Genomic DNA, 13,928 nt, shown 5'->3' with positions numbered 1-13,928 from the left:
AAGTTGATATGATTCTTTAGGGTCTTAATGAAAAGTCTATAACATACTTTGGTTAAAATTTCTAAATGGTAGTGTAAAAAACACCCTTTTTACCCTGTCAAAATCAGCTCTGTTTTCAGCACGTGGTTCTAGTCCATGTTGCTTTAAATGCTAATGAGCTCTGCTGACCCCGCCCCTCTCTTCTGTGGGTGACGAGTCGTTCTCATGATACTGTTTACCTTAGCCACGGAACTTGCTAACTAGCTCGTTATTAGGAAAGGCGATTTGCAAAGGTTCATAAAAAACCCTTATACTCACTTCTACTGTAGATGAAGCTGGATCATGAATGATTCGCGTGAACATAGACGCATTTAGGCAGATTGGGGATCGGCACATTCACTTCAAAACGAAAGTAACGTTAATCCTCTGCGTCTTCAGCAGCTCAGATGTCAACAACTGGGTGGATTTTTATCATTATAGGGTGGATGTGTACACACACTTCCAACACACATTTATGTTCAAACAACAACAAAAGTGAATTTTGCATCCGATGACCCCTTTAAAAAGAAGGAATGGCAAAAATATGTGTTTTTATGTTAACTAAATCTAAAATTATTAAGCATCTTTGAAATTTTTCTTAACATTTTTTGAGAATTTAAATAAAGATGAAATTAAATAAAATATAAATATTAGAACTTAAATTAAAATTAGAAATGCATTAGAAATGTTTCCTAGGCAACTAACTGAAATAAAATAAAATAGAAATAGAAAAAATACAATATAATAAAATAAAATGTCAACATGAAATGTCAAAAACTCATAAAATTACTCAAACTTAAACAAAAAACCTAAATGATAACTGTGAATAAAAGCTAATCCAAAATATGAATAAATGCTATTCTAGTATAGCCTACAAATAATATTATAATAACACTATAATATGTTAAAGATTAGTTTACATATAGTTTACTATAATAGGTTACAGATTACATAGTATATACTATATATACATAGTGCACAGTAAAGTGTGATATGAATGCCTCGTTCATTTATAATATATCAAATAGAAGCTGAAGTAAACAGTATATATAGTTCAGCATGTTACTGTGAGGGATGGAATTAAATTTTACTCCATATCAGCACTTTCTGATGTTTTGATGGCATAGAGGACAGGGAAGATTTCTCACCAGGCCTGGGCCTTTCTCCGGGTCATACTTTTTCTAAGCCACTTGGAGTGAGGGGTCAGGTGGTAGATGAGCTGTCTGCAGATTTTATCAGATGACTTCAGTGTGTCTGAGTCCTGAAAGAACAACATGAATAGAAAGACTCAATATAAAATGAAAAAAGAGCCCTTTGATTAAATTTGACAAGACAAATGTGGCATGAAGTTCTCACATTCTGCGAGCAAACAAAATAACGCACTATAAGGAGCAGATCAGGGCAGTTTCTTATTGCAGTCATTTTTTTAAATAAAGTTTGGTGTGCTTTTTAGATCTAAATTTAGATTTGGACAAAAAGTACATCCGAAAAATAATCTTCTCTGAGACTGAAAGCAGTAATCTTCTCTGATATATAATCCAGATTGGCTTTATGTCATATTCTTTTATTTTTTTGCCTTGTGGATTTACAAAGATGGTCATCTAAAGCTTTGAATCATTGAACACTCTAACTGTGTACCAGCAAAATCAGACTAATTCCTCAAATACAGATCAGTGAAAGACAAGAACGAACAAAGAAAATTCAAGATAATTAATTCAAATCATCTTTAAACGAATGAGCTTTTCTTGGTAGGTCGATCCGCCTCTGTCTGTGCTGCCTTGTACAAATATTCTCGATAAAGTGTGTAAGAAGGCTGTCAGAGGGCATGCCATTGCACGAGGGACACTTTTATGCCTTTAAATTAAATGACAAAACTCATCGATTTTAATTTCAGTGAAAGTCAGTATTTATTGACATCTATACAATGTCATTTGGACACTTGCTAAAGTTAGCCTGCTTTAAACGGAGCTGTACAGTTGCTGTAGTTAACTCTACCCTTGATCACACAGGATCTGGGGCATAGTCACATACAGACAACACAATTTGTTAACCCAAGATTTAAAATGTACTAACTGGATTATTGTGGATTGCTGTGGATTTAGATGCCACAATCCAACCTGACTCTCTAAACCCAAATTTCCCCGCAGTGTTGCCTTCTATTAATAACTTGCACCCTGCTTCGATGGAAATCTCTGGACCTCCCACTGGCACAAGCGAGGTGACGGTTTCACATTTAGAGATGCAAAACTGACGGTACACTGCAGACTGTAGGAGGTGGAATAAATCACGTCATCAAATATTTATGCTGGAACAGGTGTGATGTTAAACCAATGCCATTTAATACACCAATGCCCTTAAATGTTCTGCTTTGTAACGTGAATTGCAAAAAAGCTGAGGGGCAAATTCAATTCACAGCTGCAAAACTTTAGACTGTCGTATTTAGACTGTGTGTATTAAAAAGTACTGCACATGAAGTCATTGTCATTTGTTTTCAGCTCAAACGCGGTTTCTTTCTATGCAAATGAGGCTTATAATAGAATGTGCCATATTCACAAAAGTGTGTCTGGCTACACCATTGGAATTTTACATAAAATGTTTGTGAATTTTCTAGTGATTCATATTTTAAATTGGTGATCATATCATGGAGAAGTGTGTTATAATTGTGGATACATCTAGATTATATAAATTATAGCATCAACAGTTAAAATTATGAGACACTTAGCCAATAATAATGAGATTAAAAGTCTTAAGTCATAATTTTGAGATAGGTCATAAATATGGCATACAAGTCTAAAAAATGAGAGAGTAAAACTCTTTTTGTCATAATTATGACAAACTCATAATTATGGTAACACTTCAGAATAGGGAACACTTATTCACTATTAACTACGACTTTTCCCTCAATAATTTCCTAATTTGCTGCTTATTAATAGTTAATAAGGTAGTTGTTAAATTTAGGTATTGGTTAGGATTAGGGATGTAGAATAAGGTCATGTAAAATAAGGCATTAATATATGCTTAATTACTACTAATAAATGGCTAATATTCTATTTATATGCAACTAGTTAAGAGACCCTAAAATAAAGTGTTACCATAATTATAATAGTTAATCTCAATTAGTTACTTAGTATCTCATAATATTGACTTTTTATCTTATGACTTTTTAATGCAATACTTCTGACTTCTAAGTTAGATTCTCATTTTTTATCTCATAATTTTGCCGTAGTATCTCATAATTGCAGCTTTTTCTATAATATCCACTTTGTCATAATTATGACTTTTTTCATAATTAAAACTTTCCATCTTATAATGTATGACTTTTCATATCACAATTTTAATGTCATACTTATGTCTTATATTATAATTTCTTCTTGATGTCATAATTGTGACTTTTTATATCATAATTTCTAATTTTTGTCATAATTATGAATTTTTATCTCATAATTTCAACTTCTTATGTCATAATTATGTCAGTTGTAAAGTTTTTATCTCATACTTATGATTTTTTGTTCATATGTGACTGAAATGGGATTTCATAGTATTGAATCCTGTGCAATGGCATCATACAGTTGTGTCCAGCATGAATTTGTGTCCGTTTCTATATCATTACCTAATTTGCATAATCCCTTTAGTGAACTGGGTATCAGTGGGCACAAATCCCACCTGAATGTCTGCCACGCTCAGAGCCTTTTTTGGCAGCCATCTCTCTGATATAATGAAATTCAGCCACGGTCACTTGCAAAGCAGGTCAGACTAAAGCGTGCAGTTTCCTAGTGTCCGTTTACTTACAGTCCTGTAGTCTATACTGAGTGTCACACTGAGCTGAATCTTTAGATGAGAATGTACATCTCCTTTATGAACCACCTCCTCATGACTCTGACAGACACACAGCAAGATCTCCATCTAATTTAATGCATCTTCTCCTATACTCAGAAGCAGCCTCAGGGTTCAGCAACTGCATTAATCATTATGAGAAGAAGAAAAAATCTGCATTCTATTATAGACAATCTTTAATAGACAAGAATGATAAGCAAGCAGACTTTAGTTTTCATAGAACTGCTAGTTTCTATTGTGCCCCACAGCTGGTATGGCTTACAAATCAAGACTTCAGCAGGAAAAGGAAATCGATCTCGATGGAATGGCCTGTGGTGCTGATTCAAAGATCCTGGATAGCTGTTGGGCTGACTTAAGGCGCACAGATGCTTTGCTGATCTTCAATCATATCGTACTTTTAGCATATCAGCGAATTCAGACACAGTGACTCAGATAACACTCTGAATATCTTTCAAAGAATTTATTCATTTAAGGAATGGTTGTGATGCAAGTTGTTAAAATAACAACTGACGTCACTCAAAAACAACAGTAGTTTGAGTTTATCCAGACCTGAGCTTAAAAGTTGATTGAAGAGAATTAACTAAACTTCTGCTTGATGCATGCAGGGTTTGAAATAAATACATGAAGAAACACAAATTAGACATCTTAGGACAACTAATCACTATATGCAAACACATTTCTTTTCATTTACTTTAATTAGCAATCAATGAAGTGAAGAAATTACACGCTGAAGTGAAGCTGAATGACTCACCTTCTTTGGGCACTGTATGTCTCTAGCCAGGCTCAGCAGGAGCTCATGAGATATGGGGTCCACCAGGTTTAGAAAGGATGCGTTCTTATAGAGGATATCATTGAGTGATGTACCCTCTAATCCCACGTCCTGAAAAAGAAAAAGATAGAAAGAGAGCACATATTATCAGTCCCTCACTCAAGCTGCCTTTTCTGGCAATTTCATGACTGTATGGCTCTGAATGCTTATTTTTGTCCTTTTTCATATTAACTGTTGGCGCGTTGCTATTTTGAGGAACTGAAAATAGACTGCCCCATAGATCAACTCAAACCTGGTCTAAAGTCTGGCACAAAATTTTTTCTTTGTTATTTAAAGAGCGCGTTAGTAATATGCGCCTATAGGCGGGTGCACAACACGCGTACACTTTGCTTATTACACACACAGGGACACGCAGCAGCACACAAACATTTTTAAAAATGAAAAACTACATTCCGCCATGTAAATAGTGAACCCGCCATGGTGCGAGCGCAACTGGCTTTTAAAGGGGATGGGAGATGAGACTCTGATTGGTTTATTGCACGTTACGCCCAAAAAACACCCATTACTCATTAAGAGAATAGGGACAACCCGTTTAGACCATGCGCCCGAGTGCGCCGACCGTTTTCCCGTCGTTAAACTAACAAAAGTGGATTCGCCCTGAGTGCACCTGCGCCGTGCGCTTTAGACCATGCGCTTAGATCATTAAAATAGGGCCCTGTCTCTACACTTTGTTTGTTAAAATTAGAGGATTTGTGAGCGTGTTGAACTCAGCGCTAAACAAAACTCCAGTGTTAGAGCAGTGAGTAGATTCTGATTAACTTAAACACCTCTGATTGGACATTGCATTAATGAAATCAACAGATATGTCTGTGATTGGCTACAATGCTCAATGCTGCAAAAACACGTTGTAAATAGAAACCTCTGACCAATGAATGAAAAGCCTTGCCTTGCAGGTTGATGGGATTGATTACATGTCTGTGATGGTAGGAAACGGGCAGTTTCAAACTGCGTTTTTGAGACTGATTTTGGTACACCACAGCTTTAAGGAGAAAATGCTTAGCAGTGGTGTTGACTGATGATTTTGCACATAGTTTGTTTTCAAGCATACTAAAAACACCAGACAGACATGTAAACGGTTTTTGAAAACTTGATTTTCACCATGGGTGGGGGTGGTAGGGCATTAAAATCTTTGATCATTTATTTTGCATCTAAATTTGGTTTTGACAGCTGTCCCAAAAAGTCAACTAAGTCCCAGTGTTGCAAAAAATCGAGAACATAACTTTCATGTATTATGCAACTTTGATTTACATAGATAAGAATAACTCTAGAATGGCAAGATTGGGGTGTTTCACTGAGACAGAATGAGAGCCGCAGACTTTCAATAACACAGAAGGGATTATGAAACTGCCTCCATTGGGTTATTAATATTCAAAGACCAGATGCTTTTATGGTGACTTGCATATTCTGATTGGAACAGGTCTTTGCACTCAGTGCAGTTGGAGTGTGCATGCTTAAATGTGTTTAGCAGCAGGGAAGGAGACGCCCACACCTACCCACCTCTCTGTCCCCTACTCTTCTCCATCCATCCAGCACCAAACACCTTCTCTTTTTTCCCCATTATTGTGTGCTGAATCTCAATTCCGGAGAAAAAAAAGAGCACAGGGGTCACTTCGACTGTTGGAAAGACCTGCTTAGACCAGCATGAATTTCCAGAATGAATATTGGATAGCGCTGGTTTGAAGGTTGAGCTTGTATTGTTTCTTTTAACCCAGGATCATTGGAAAAAACATGCCTGTGGCGACATTTCAGCAAAATTATATTACTTTCAAAGTAAAATGTCCAGTGAGGCTCTAAAAGCACGTACAGTTTCATCTGAAATGGATAAATGTGAATCTGGTAAAATTGTATTATTGTTGATTGTTGTACATATCATGCCAGTTCAGAAATTAAACGTCTGGTGAGTGGCGCTAAATGGTTAATCACATTTGAAAATGTGAAAATCCCACCCTAATTGATAAAACCAAATTGATGTAGTGTTATCAGAAACAAACGTGAGTTAAAAATGGTTGGTGTTTTACTGCCTCTAGTGTTTATTTTATGTAACTGCAGTGCATTTTATCTATAGGTACGTTCTTTGGAGTTTTGCAGGTAGATTCACATTTTTCCAATGAGCCTACATTGATTTCTTTGTTACTAACTAGCAGCTACGCATTGTCTGCAAAAATGAATAAAGTCTAGTGTTTATAGGGTTAAACTGCCTGTCCGAGAAATGTAAATGTCAGTAGTGTTCTATGAGATCCAGACAGCGAGTGAGCAGAATATGAAAAAAACACGTAACAAGATGTGTAGGGCCAGTTATGCGCACATACATGTCTCAGATGGTGGGCAAGATGGATGTATTTTTGTTTTAGTGAGGATGTCTAATGACGCTTATGTCTCGTTACTCTAACAAACCATTTTATCTTAGTATGAACAACACACACCAACACAAACAAAGAAATTATAGTGAAAGTCAACTCAGATTGACCTGAGAATTCTGGGAGACAGTAAGCAGGAGATGATGATGAAAAACCTTTTATGATTTCAAAAGAATTCCTTGTTACTGTGACTTCCAAGAATCCTAATAATATCATCTCTATGACAAGCCTTTTGAGAAAAAGACTTGAGTAAAAGACCAAGCACCGGCTGACAGCTGCCTCAAGTTATATCATGCGTGATCTGGGGCTGTCAGCTTGTTTTTTAGATGCAGCTGGTATCTCTAGATCCTTTATGCCAAAATAATTTTTCATCAATGTGAGATCACTATACTGTAGCTGCAGTCCTGTCACCAACTCACATCTCTGTAAGTACACTGTAAAAAAAATTCCGTAAAATTTACGGTAAAAAATACAGTAGCAACGTTTTAGGTTTTACGGTTTTAACTTAAATTTACAGTTAAATACCGTAATTTCATTAACTGATATAATGTTAATATACCAACCTATTGAAGTACTGAAATCTGTTTTGTACCTTTGTAATACACTGATAACCACCAAATGCAGGTGGTGATGAGAAAGTCACATGATGAACCAAAGCCCATCACAAGCAGCTTTTAAATAATAACACGTATAGAAGGTGCACAGTGTCATTCACACAAACACCAAACACCATCATGGTAACACACATGAAACTGAAATAATGCAATAAACATTCATTTAACAACATTAGGTGTAACACACAACCCTAATATACAAAACTGAAGAAGAAACAGTTATTTCAACAAAAAAACATCAAATTTGAAATGTAACGCAGGGAATTCTGGGAATGTCAATTTACGGTTATTCACTGTAAATTATACGGTCTTTTTCACTTCCAAAAACGGTATACTACCGTAAAATTTATGTCCAATACATGTAATGTCCAATACAGTTTTTCACCGTATATAGTAGGGGAATTTACCGTTAACCATTTAACAGGTTTTTACTGTAGCATTTTTACAGTCTTTTACCGTTAAATTCACGGTCATTTTTTAACCGGGTAAGATGCCTCCCGGAGTAAGATGTTCTCTCCTTCAATTTCCACTTGGCCACAGAATTCAGTGCATTGTTTTGACATTTGAACAACTTTTGAGGGATTTATTCCTGAACATGTGTCATTTATATCTGAACAGGTTTGACGTTCATTTACTTTTTTCAGCTTGAGTGACTTTTTATAAAAAAATTTTTTTATAATTCTGCTCTCTGAATGTACATCATGTTTAAAAAATATAATAATGTATATTTGCATATTTAAATGATTAATGTTCAAAAACAACTCAGTTTGAAGTATTATAGTTTTGTCATTTTAAGTCAAACTAATTAAATGCATACTCTTAAATAGAATATTTGATTTCGTATTTATTTCGTATTTTATATTAATTAATATTGTGTTTATTATAGTGCTGTCAAACGATTAATCGCGATTAATCGCATCCAAAATAAAAGTTTTTGTTTACATAATATATGTATGTGTACTGTGTATATTTATTATGTATATATAAATACACACACATGCATTTATATATTTAAGAAAAATATGTTACAAATACATTTAAAATATTTATATATAATATCAATTATATGAATATAAATATATACATGGAAATATTTTCGAAATATATACTGTATGTGTGTGTATTTATATATACATAATAAATATACACCGTATATTTGGATGGATGCGATTAATTGCGATTAACCGTTTGACATCACTAGTATTATTATACTTTTAAAAAAAAAACAAGTAAATATATAACACGTTTCTGCAATAGATGTATTTCTTTTTCTGTAAAAATCAGATAACAGATGGTTTCCTACGGGGGGCTTCTTGCTTGGTAGGAGGTCCTCATACCCAAGTTTTTGTGCTGTAACAAGTATATTAGCAAATGTTTATTTCCCCTAATAATAAACTAGATAATGCATCATCATAATGCACATGCTAAATTCATATGTTGCAATTTATCATCATTTGTACATGTTTTTTAAACACTGATCTACTTATCCCATGTTCTCTTATCAGTTGCTTCCATGTCCACTCTAATTGTGCTAGGTCCTGTTAGCGGCTCTGAAACATGAGACCCATTTTTAATTCTCTGTTTCTTGATAATGGGAGAAAGCCTTAATAAAGACTGTGAATGCACACAGAGGACCACATCGCGGGTCTCCGGTGACATGCTTGTCGCAGCACAGGTATCCAAGACTATCTTTCTGTGTTGATTAAAAACGCTCTCTGCTCTGGGATGTCAAATTCTCAAATGTAATTAAAAGCACATCCTGAGAGAGGGAGACAATGAAAGGAGACTATAAAAAACTGAATTTAAAAAAAGAAAACAAAGGGATGACAACAGGCAAACTGTGGGGGGAAATGACATAAAAGACTGCAAACATGAGAAGAGAGCGCACAGTGTGAATATTAAATGCACACAAGTGACTAATAGATATAAGACCTGCTGGTACAGGCCTGTGCAACTCCTGTTCTTGGTTTGTGTGGCATGTTGTACATATTAAAATGTTGACCCTCTGCGAGGCTATACTTTTGCTGCTGGAATATTTCATGCCTAAACAAATTTAACAGCAAATACATAGGAAACCTTGTCGTTTAAATATATACATAAACATGCATTAATATTTTGAATGAAAGCTTTTACCTTTTCTAAAAAATAAAAAAAAAAGTGTCTGTCTATCTGGAAGAAAGCTATTTCTCCTAATCTTAACACTGCATATACATATATATATATATATATATAAAATAAAAATAAAACATAAAAACATACACTCTGGTAAATTATAAGAAATTCACAGTAAAATAATGTTCTCAGCATCACAGGATTGTATTTGATTTATTGATATATATGCAACCCGATTTCAGACCACTATATTGCATAACTTGCATAAATTCAATAAATTCACAGACAATTTTTCACAATAAATTAAATTAATAATGACCGAAAAAGTTATAGGCTGAAGCCTTTGCTTATTCCTACCCTTTATGTATTATGTATGTATTATGTATTTATCTAATGAGTGACACTTTTCTCACTGGATTTGATTCATGCAAGATAAACAGAAATAATAATATAATAATATGAGTGGTAAAATACAAGATGTGCTTTGGTCCCTCCATAATCTATGGTTAATAAACTAAAGGTAGTGTACAGTGTTACCTTATAAAAATAAGAAGAAACATTGTTATTTTAATAAAATATAATAAAATTTGACACATCACATAACTTCTGGGATCCTCTTTTTACCATTTTTCCTGTACAGTTACATTTTTCTTGTTACATTTAATATAGATTTCCACTAAAAGAAACTATCCTATAAATTCATACTTTCAAAACATTTTTACATTATTTTACAGTAAAATAAATACATACATTTTTTTACAGTGTATGTACATGAAAATATGTTTGGCCCTTAAGCTATATTATATAAAAAGTTTTGGTTTCAAAATTCTTGTTTTTCTCACCATTTATTGAAATATATTTTTTATAAGCCAGCAAGCAACAGATCCATTTATAATTCTTGGCAGATGCTTTCTAATCAAAACAACAGATGAAAATCAACAGTAGCCAATTCATATGAGCAAGGCAACAGCATTTGGAATGAGGGAATGAGCAGCTGCAAAGACGAGAACAAAGACGAGAGAGAGAGAGAGAGTTGTATGGATGTATCTTTAGGTTGGGGAATAATGGAATAACTGCCTTTAAAACTCCATTTTGATGAGGCGTGGCTGCATCTCCTTGTCATTTTGACACAGTAATCATATGATATCAGAAAGAGATTGTAAGGAGAACAGGAGTTCATAAACTGTGACAAGTTCTGCCCTCAAATCACCACCTTTAACACAGCTGGAGAAAAACGTCAGCCTTCATTTTTGCTCCAGGCAAAATAATAATAATAAAAATACTTCACATTTTGGATTTTTCTATATATAGGCCTATGTTTTTTCCCCCCAGTGAATAAATGTGACACTTTTTTCGATGTTAAAGTACCTTTTCTTGTCCCAGTATGAAGAGACAACTGTACTGCCCTACAACAGCTAATGGAGCAGCACTGTCTGTCTGACCAATTGCAGATGAGGGGAGTGTTCAAGAAACCTGTTCGAAAACACTCATTTTTGCATGCCTTAAATATATTATATTGTTTATATACTTTATTGCTTTTTTTCCAACCGCAGCTTTTGACTTATTCGTACACATGCACATGAGGGACCTCGTGATCTCCTGCACTCCTCTGTCATCAGTGGTCAGCTCTCTCTGCTACTCTGTACTGTGTTGAATTTGAGTATATGGGTCACTCTGACAGAACAAATGTACTATAGAAGCATCCAGGCATTAGTATTAGTGTTTGTGTAGAGTCTTGACAACAAATAACTGCAGCAGCAAATCCAGGGAAAATATTTCTTGCACAAGGTGACTCACTGCAGCACGGCGAGCGTCCGAAGTGGAAATGCCAAGCCACATTTCACCTACTGGATACTATGAGGGTCAATAACACATAAGAATGTCTGAGGTGATGAAAATGGGAAATCTAGTTTAAAACACATGTGCCTTAGAAACATGTTCTGAGAAATATCATTTTTGTATTCTTGTTGGTTTCATACATGTTTGGAAAACACTTATAGCAATTTTTATGCAAAAAAGGGTAATGTCAAGACAAAACTGGCTAAAAGTGTAACCATCGAGTTAAAAACTACCATAGTGTTTTCACTGAACTGTAAATAGACATGTGAACACAACTTTTTACATTTCTTTTAAGTAATATTATTACTTACTTTTAATTTACTTATTTAATATTAAATACATATTTTTTTACAAATGTCGTGACTTTTGAGTCACAAAAGGTATTCATGAAGAGCAGGGTTACTATAGTTAACTAAAACTAAAACCATTAAAAAAAAAAAACATTTCCGTCACTTGCATTAATAAAAGTTTACTGTTTTTTCAGCTACTTGCCAAGGCAACATTTCTCATTTTAATTGAGTTTGACTTGATGTGCTAACTAAAATAACTAAAACTGGAATGAAATTAATAAAAACTTGACAGAGTTATGACAATCTAAACAGGTCCTTTTTGTTTGATGGTTTTCTTGTCACGTGACAACAAAACGGCTTCCTGCATGTTGGTTACACGCTTTGATTAGGGTAAACAAGTTTGGCAGATATTAATAATATTTTTAAAAAGTGATTATTTTACATATATATCATATTATAATATTACTTTTAATATTTTAATTATTATGAACAACATAATAAAAATTTATTTTTTTTTAAATGTAAACATGTATATACATTTTTTTTTTTTACCTTAAGACGGTTACACCACTTTGGCTTTGCACACTTTAAGCCCCCAAAAATATAAAAAATATTTGTTTTATTCAGAAATTGTAAACATGTTGACCATATTACAGGAATTTTCAAGATTTCTACATAAATTGCATTTTATGATCATGTCTTTGTGTGTTCTACTGATGCATCTGTGCAATATTTGTGTCAGTGATTGCAACATGCAATGCCAATAAAGAGAAACTCATGCATGTTTTACAGCTGTCTCTATTAGATGCACATGTTTATTAAGCACTGCAGGACATTTATTTCCCTCACCTTCCTCAACAGTTTGAGCACGTCTGTCGCGTCTTCTCTCTTCCTCTCCCGAAGGAGCTTCTGAATCTCTCGGATCCAGGCGACTCGTCTGACATACGGGCTGTGGTTGGCTCTCCTCAGCATCCCCGGCAGCTTATCCGACCTGAGCATCAGGGATGTAAACAAGAAGTCTCCGCTCCGATCGCTCTCTCCCGTACTGTCGAGATGTTTCCGTCGCCTCCTTGAAAAATTCTCGTTGTCGAGACTGTTTTGGCGGCTGAGCCTGGAGCCCATGATCTCAATTACGTTGAAATCACAAATGTTACAATAAATACTACCCTTTTACGGCGTAACCATGGCAGCTTGGACGATAACGCCCAGAGGTTTCCACATCGGTCCGAACTTGGGTAGCACGTACTCGCTCTGCTTACAGTCAATGTCCTTTGTGAAATCCACTCGACGACACAAGTAGTAGTTTTAGCTGCAGAAATGTCAGTGTTTTGTTCTTTATCCCAGCTCTCGCACCCTCGTATTTGTGTTTGTTGTCAGTAGGACACGTCCGCTTGATGCTCTAGTTGGTATTCAGTGGATGATGGAGATGTTCTCCACAGCACCACGCGTGGATCATTACTGAGTACTGTCCTGCCATTGGCTAACGGTGTTTCGTGTATGTGCCCCACATGCCAAGAAAGAAAAATGTGGGGTGGTGAAGTCATAACAACATTTGAATCGATTTTTAAGTAAGTTTGTTGAACTGATCGACAATTAATTTCATGAATTGATGCTGAGTATGAGGTCTTATATAAAAGAAATCACTATCCCAATGCTAAACAACAGCAATTGTCAAAAACTGTAAAATCCAGTCATGCCCAGTAATCTCCTATTTTCAGAAGAGCTCAAATATTTGACCTCAAATATTTTTCATTAAATTCTCCTAAATAAATTGTCGACATTTGTGACCAAAAATGTCAAAAATAGTATTTGTTGTTGTTGTTAGAAATCAACTAAATTAGTAGGCTAATTAAGTAGAATACATTTAAAAATCCAAATTGTGCATTTTACCTCCATTCTCTAAGACAATCATATAATTTAATTAATTAATTAATTTTATTTTATTTATTTTAAAACTGTCGGGGTGGATTTCCCAGGATACTGTTTAATTTCGCATGCGCAGTGTGTGTTTACATTCTGTCAGTAAATACAGAAG

The 13,928-nt window shown here is 34.7% G+C and overlaps 1 protein-coding gene across 1 annotated transcript in view; it reads right to left on the bottom strand.

The window, feature by feature from the left end:
* LOC107712478 (leucine-rich repeat-containing protein 75B-like) overlaps nt 1–13,301 on the bottom strand; it is a 28,735-nt gene extending 15,434 nt beyond the window's left edge. The window contains exons 1-3 of the mRNA XM_016517742.1: nt 12,743–13,301; nt 4,604–4,732; nt 1,167–1,279 (exon numbers count right to left, since the gene is read on the bottom strand). Coding sequence (XP_016373228.1) covers nt 1,167–1,279; nt 4,604–4,732; nt 12,743–13,015 — 515 coding nt within the window. The 5' untranslated portion in view covers nt 13,016–13,301. The remainder of the gene's footprint in view (nt 1–1,166; nt 1,280–4,603; nt 4,733–12,742) is intronic.
* Nucleotides 13,302–13,928: the final 627 nt, after the last annotated feature.

Source organism: Sinocyclocheilus rhinocerous, unplaced genomic scaffold (genome assembly GCF_001515625.1).
Source record: "Sinocyclocheilus rhinocerous isolate Xijiao unplaced genomic scaffold, SAMN03320098_v1.1 scaffold87, whole genome shotgun sequence".
NCBI lineage: Eukaryota > Metazoa > Chordata > Actinopteri > Cypriniformes > Cyprinidae > Sinocyclocheilus > Sinocyclocheilus rhinocerous.
Note: the sequence above shows the minus strand (reverse complement) of the source record. Positions and strands in the feature narration are given on the sequence as shown.